The 7,500-nt window shown below is 31.9% G+C and overlaps 1 protein-coding gene across 1 annotated transcript in view; it reads left to right on the top strand.

Annotated features, from left to right (window-relative positions):
• LOC113810137 (fidgetin-like protein 1) overlaps positions 1-7,500 on the top strand; it is a 16,924-nt gene that overhangs the window by 495 nt on the left and 8,929 nt on the right. The window contains exons 2-9 of the mRNA XM_027361839.2: positions 2,585-2,721; positions 3,015-3,307; positions 3,542-3,650; positions 3,867-4,211; positions 4,304-4,407; positions 5,311-5,447; positions 6,776-6,902; positions 7,249-7,359. Coding sequence (XP_027217640.2) covers positions 2,585-2,721; positions 3,015-3,307; positions 3,542-3,650; positions 3,867-4,211; positions 4,304-4,407; positions 5,311-5,447; positions 6,776-6,902; positions 7,249-7,359 — 1,363 coding nt within the window. The remainder of the gene's footprint in view (positions 1-2,584; positions 2,722-3,014; positions 3,308-3,541; positions 3,651-3,866; positions 4,212-4,303; positions 4,408-5,310; positions 5,448-6,775; positions 6,903-7,248; positions 7,360-7,500) is intronic.

Raw genomic sequence — 7,500 nt, 5'->3', positions numbered from 1 at the left:
GTGCAAGGGAAGTTGATTTTTCAAAATACCATGGCATAACTGACCACAACAATTTTGGTATCAATGAATTTGTTTCACTCTGTACTATCCAAATATGTTGAAATTATACCATGGAACCCTCCAACTAGCAACAATTCTGGCCCCCTGATAGTAGGGGATGAAAGGAAAATACCAGGTAAATTGCATGATAAAATTTGAGGTATTTTTTTCTAATGTTTCCACATAACTGATCGAGACTGGTGTTGATGGATTCCTCTCACTGTGTACTATGCAAATATGTAGGTTTTTTTTCTTTTTTTCATGGAAACCCCCCTACCCCCACATTCTTGGCCTCGATAGCAGGGGAGAGCATGAAAGCTACCAGGGAAATTGCGATGTAAAATGTAAGTGATGTATACAGAATCAGTCACTATATTGTCTAATTCTGGGGGCTTTACCCCGCGCAACACCCCAATGGAGGGCTGCTGCCCCCCAACGCTCGCCAAAGAAAATAAAGAATCCTCCACATCTTCAGGGCGGGAAGGAGCGGTGGACAGACTCTGCAACACCGCTCCCACATGGTGGTGTGTGTGTGTATATACATGTATGTATATGTACATATATATGTGTGTGTGTGTATATGTATATATATCATACATGCATACACATATATAAGTATATATATATATATATATATATATATATATAATATATAAATATATATATATAAATATATTTATATATATATATATATAAATATATATATATATATATATATATACATATATATATATATACATATATATATATATATATATATATATGAATATATATATATATATATATATATATATATATATATATATATATATATATATATATATATATACATATAGAAATAAATATATATATATATATATATATATATATATACATATAGAAATAAAGAAATATATATATATATATATATATATATATATATATATATATAAAAATATATATATATATATATATATATATATATATATATATATACATACATATAGAAATATATATTTATTTATATATATATATATACATATATATATATATATATATATATATATTATATATGATTATACATGATTATATATATATATATATATATATATATATATATATATATATATATATATATATATATATATATATATATATATATAATATATATATATATATATATATTATATATGATTATATATGATTATATATGATTATATATGATTATATATATATATATTTATATATATATATATATATATATATATATATATATAATATATATAATATATATATATATATATATATATATATATATATATATATATATATATATATATATATCTATATATATATATATATGTATATATATGATCATTATTATTATTAATCGTTATTGCTATTTTGTTGTTGTTGTTATTATTATTTTAATGATGTTAATAATATCATTATTAATATTATTATTATTATTATTGTTATTATTATGATGATGATGATGATTATAATGATGATAATAATAACAATAGTAATAATAGTAATTATTATTATTGATGATGATATTGTTTTTGTTATTGTTATTATTATTATTATAACAATTATGATAACAGTGATAATAGCAGTAATGATAATTATTATTATTGTTGTTATTATTACTGATATTGTTGTAATTATGATGCTATTGATGATTTTTCTTTTTTTTTTCCAATTATTATAATCATCGTTGTCGTTGTTTTTGTTGTTATTGTTATTTGAATAGTAATAAGTAAACCCTTTTCTTTCCAAAAAATCAAGGATTAGAGCAAAGAGATGAGATGAGATAGCCCCAGCAAGAGTCACTTAATAGAGTTACTTCATCTAACTAAGTGCTTGTGTACAGAGCATGTAGACTTATGCTGCTGGCATCAGCGGATTAGGCTGGCTCCTTGACTGCACATATGCTGCTTTGCATCAGATCAATATCTCAGCCCCTGACAAAGTTAGGATCTTTATATTAATTGGTCAAAGTAAATGTTTTTACCCATTATTGTTTAATTATTGGTAATTTCAAATGATCCTTTTGATGATCAGTAAAATATTGATATTTATAATTCATTCTTTGAAACTTCCTAATCTATGTGTTGGCAGAAATACTAACGGTATGGAGGTTGCAGTGAACCAGTTTCATTAGAATTTGGGTATTGATAGTCCATCATACTTAGAAACAGAATTAGATAAATTGACCAAATCACAGATCACTCAAGTCAGTCATTTATTATTATTAATATTATTATATTTATAATTAATTATTTATTATTTATTATTTATTATTATTAAGATTAAGTATTTGATAAATAATGGTGTAAATCCAGGTTGTAGAAATTGGTCAGGCACGCTGTGCTCACTATTTTAGACCTTATGTAGGGTTTTCTCAGACATGGCCTACGCTGCTTAGTGAAGGGGTTCTGGAGTTGAATACAGTCAACATTATGAATATGGTGCTTTTGGTAATTATTTTAGTCATGAAAAATTGCGAGGAATGTCATGTTGTAATTTATCTTTATTGATATGACATTTATTTGTGTTTCAGTGATATTGATGATGCAACAGTGGCCATTAAGACCAAAGAACTTCTCCAAGATTATGGCAGATTTATGGATGATCAAAAGAAAGGCCTCAATAATTATGCCAAGCCAATTCTTACCTTGGTTGGCAAGAGCAAAAATGGTAAGGTGTGTGCTGTGTTGCCTTTATGGGAGACTGGCACGTAGAATTGCACTCACTTTCTCTTGTTGGCGTTTATCACCTCATGCTTTAGGTCACTTTAATGAGATAAATAATTATTAGCTCATATTCCTTTTGATGTAAGAAAATAAAACAAGGGTCTCTTAGATGTTTCCTGATTCGAGGATATTTTCTGTCTGTACTGTTTGAGTTTCAAAAAGAGTTAGGATAGGATGAGAAATAAAAAGATAAGAATCAGAGTAAACATATCTTGTAATCCAAAGTTCTCTCTCCAGACAGCAAGAATTGGAAATGTAATCTGAAACCAGAGGAAGTAATAGACAAATATCTAAAACCACTTCCTGACTCCTCACAAAACTTGAAGAGTGAGTGCAAGAAGTTAGCCAAGATCTTGAACAAGAGTCAAGAAAGGAAATCACTACAGAGTGAGAAGTTTCACAACATGGCATGTGTTTCAACACTGTCTGAGAGTGTCACCCTTGATGACACTGTCGGCCCATCTTTTAATCTGATGGATGATGATATGCTGGATAGTCAGGAAAGTGATGCTGGATACAATGTAAAGCAGGTATGTACAGTACAAGAGTGATTAATAGTAAAGGATACTCATTTTTGTAGTATATAGAAGTGGCACTGATAGAGAATATCATTATATAATCATCAGTCTTCTGGATGTATTTACAGATTTTAAAAAAATCCACATTGAATATAGTAAAGGGAATGGTGATATGCTGCTCAATGCTTTTAATGCATTTGAATGATGATTTATGTTGTACATGTAGTATAATCATTCTCTTTTCAGTCAGAACTATTTAATGAGGAAAGGTACAGCACAAGTGGCTCAGGAAGCAATTTTAACAGGCAGCAGTTGAACAAAAACAGTATCCAATCCAGAATGAGCCAGTCAGCAGGTATATTCTATGCATTATGGTATAAATTGTTAGGCATGCCACATTTGATTTTACAAAAGCTCTTACATTTGTTGAACACATAACTTGCCTTGTTAATAAAAAGTGACCATGAATAGCATGCAACCCTAAATATGCTAACCATGAATAACATTTAAACTTGAAAATTTACCACTATCCTTACTTCTGTGAATGCCTATTTGATTGCTCATGTTGCAGGACCATTCAGAAGTGAAGGTAATGCATTTGACAATGGAATTGCTACCCAGAGGCATAGAGAGAAAGCTGGTACTTATCCATGGAACAGAGGAAACTTGTCTAGTGTGAGCAGTGCTGGGAATATGGGAAAAGGTCGATCAGCAGGAATGGAAAAGGAAAATATGGAGAACAGATTTGGTAATGATCAAGTGAACATTGTAAATGGTAATTTGGAAAGAAGTAGACAGGATGGACTGAGAGGAAGCTTTGGAGGTGGATCTTCAGGGAATGTGTTCACCTCCTATTCTCAGCCACAACAGCAACAGCAGGGTGGCTCTGGAGGAGGTTTCAGAGGCAGAGGAGGAGGTAAGACTTTATTGATTATTATTTCATGAGCCTTTTGTAATCAAAGAATTATGAATTTGATTATATCAATAATATGATTTTTTCCCCATAAGGTGGGAGTGGACGATATCCTTGGAATAGAGGTGCAGGGAAACAGATGGATGATTCTCCCAACATGGACGATGTGTCGTGCTTTAAGACTGCTTCACATCAGCTTGTAAGTTTGTTGCTAAACTGTTCTAGAAATTAAGAGAAGTGAAGTTTACCTTAATGAAGCGAGCTGATATATTTTGTGTTGTTAATCTTTAAAGCTGCAATTCTTCAGTTTTCAGCTGCATATAATCCAGAATTTTCAAATTTTACCCAGGTAAAATGGAACTGTCTAGTTTCAAGAGCTTGACATTAAACACCAGAAAATGAATATCTCATGCTCTTCTATCAAATAATGTCTGAACAGTATCAGATTCGAAAAAGATGCCTGTTTTAGAGGCTATGCAACAAAATAATGAAAACATGTAAATTTTTAAAAATAAAATGCATGATGTAATGAAGTATATATGCATCTTAATTGATACAAAAATTAATGTATTTATATTCATTTGTATAATATAAAGTGAAAACAAAAGAGCTAATGTTGCCTGTGGCTCAGCCACATGGGGAGGTGCTGGTACCTGATTGAAGGAAGAAGGGGTTCTAGGAGAAGGGGCAGAGGATGAGATGGTGGTTTTAGAAGTCTGGAGGCCTGGAGGTGGTAAAGAGGGAGGGCTGGGTGGGAGGAGAATCTAACGAGACACAGTAGAAAGCCCAGTGGGGTAGCTCCTGAGGCTGGATGAAGTATGCCAAACAGTACCAGATATATAAATGTACACTTATTAGGCCTGCGTGAAAAAGGTAGGAAAATAGCCCAAGACAACTAGATTGATGGTACAATTTACCCATGTGTTCACTGGAGATGGCAGCTAGATTTTCATAATGTACTAATACTCTATAACACTTTGCAAAATATTATTATGTCAATTTGATGTTCAGCGTTACTAATCTTGATTTTGGTACTGATACAATTTTTGAATTTAGTCATTGAACAAAACTGAAATTAGACTGGTTTTCAATGTATTTACAGTTGCTGGAGCAGATGAAAAAATCAGGTAGAGGTGTAGTTAGTGAAGCAGCATATGGGTCTGTCAAGAGATCTCTAGGTGTTAGAAGGGCTGTCAACAACAAATTCACACCTCCCATTCGAAGAGAAGATGAAGACAAGTAAGTATCTCTTTTTCCCCCTTCATTTCTCTCTCCATGATGGACATCCTATGAACTTGCAGAGGTACCTGTAGTTAAAGACATCACTTAATGTTTTTATTCCAGCTGAATGTTTAGTATAGGCATCTAGATATACTTAGAACATGTGGAGTCCAATTGGGAAAGGGATGGGGATGGAAAACTAACCCTATGTTGCTCAGTGTAATGGTTAGATTCCAATGGGCTTAGCTCTCTCTGTTAGATTTGAAATGTGGATATTAATCAGTTGCCAGCAGAAGGAACCTTAAGGGAGAAATGAGTGAAGCAATGAATAAGTTCACAAAGGGGAGCTTGGCAGCAGAGTTGGAGGGATTAGGAGAGAGAAGTTTGGAAATCTCAAAAAGATATGATATAAAGAGAAAGTTGAATGTGGTCCAGTTTGGAGAAAGATTGGAAGTAAGACGAAATGGACAAAAAGGAAAGAAGAGACAAGGTTGGCACATATTGAGCAGATGGAAAAGACTAGGGTTTGTGTTGGCGAGAGTATCAAAATATATCCCTCTGCAATGAAATGATATTAGTAATGCTCCCTCACTAGGGAATTAATTTAACTAGACGTTAAAGTGCAATGAAAATTATAATTATGAAGTGACACATGGTGTTTTGTGGTCCTTGGGTTAGAAGTTGTTCTTCATTTTGTATGTTTTTATTTATGAGAATTATTCAGTGCTGTATGATATGCATTATTCCCTGGTGTTAGGCAAAGGATTTTATGCATACATTGTGCAACTTGTATGGACCATTATTGGAATCTAATCACTTACATTGTGACTGTATCTTGATTTTGTAGAATGAAATAACATGCTACAAAGTCATTTATCATTAGAATGTCTACTGAATTTGGAAGAGTGTTGAAGTTATTGAGGCAAATGCGAGGTTATTAGGGAATTCACAGCATGGGAAGAACAGGAGGAATATTTCAGGTGTAGTGGCCGATTTCATGACATGGACCTAAGACATTTTCATTTGGCGACATTGCTATATGTGTATTTTATTTAAAAATTGGTGGTACCAAATATGTCCATTATGTATTATTTGATGTGTTCACTGTTCTCAGTTTCAGGGGATTGTGCATATGTAATAGCCACAATTTCCTGTCAGTAATGTATCACATGTTGGTAGTACTCACACATGATTATGACAACTAGAATGATGATATATATTTGTGGTTTTAGCCTCTTTTTAGCAATACTTAATTTCTGATGTTTTTTTTATTGTATAGGTTGATGAATTTCAAAGTAGTGGTATGACATGAAACTTGGAATTTTTTCTTTTTCTTAATGGGACAGCAACTTTGGGAGTGGTGAGATTATCCGAAGGTGTTTACCGCAAGGATCTTCAGGGAAAGGGGGAGAGGGTAGAGCTGGAGCTGAAGAAAGCCCTTATGCTGAACTATTAACTGATGAAAGATTAAAGGTAAGGCTGAATATAATTTATTTATTCCTATTTTGAAAAATATATTCATGTGTATATTTAGTTATATATGGTTAGGATTATGCAGATTATTGTGTTAAAGCAGTTGTTTTTCCTAAAAAAATCTAGCCTAATGTTGATTTCATATTGTACTGTAGAAAAAAAATCTTCACTGGTATGATGGTTTGCATTTAAAAGTGAGGAAGTATTCATACATATAAATTGCATGAAGTGAAGGATTATGCATGACATTTGAACTTAGTTTGAGGTAAATTTCAACATATAGAAAATCTTGTCATTTGTTTAAGGAGGTAAAAAATGCCAGATTTATGATTTGATGGCATTTCAGAACATAGAGCCTAAAATGGTTGAGCTGATCATGAATGAAATCATGGACAGTGGACCTCCAGTGTCGTGGGATGATATAGCTGGGCTCGAGTTAGCAAAGACTACGATTCAGGTAAATATTCACATTCTGTTTATTAATATTGATTGCTGATTATTTTATTCAGATGTAAGTAAAAAGTATTATCATAATTATTACTTATATTCTCTTCCTCTTTCTGTCTCTCCCTCCTTCCCTCCCTTCTCCTTCTCTCTT

Source organism: Penaeus vannamei, chromosome 21, assembly GCF_042767895.1.
Source record: "Penaeus vannamei isolate JL-2024 chromosome 21, ASM4276789v1, whole genome shotgun sequence".
NCBI classification, from domain to species: Eukaryota; Metazoa; Arthropoda; class Malacostraca; order Decapoda; family Penaeidae; genus Penaeus; species Penaeus vannamei.
The sequence above is the reverse complement of the archived record's forward strand: the minus strand, read 5'-3'. Positions and strand labels throughout refer to the sequence as shown.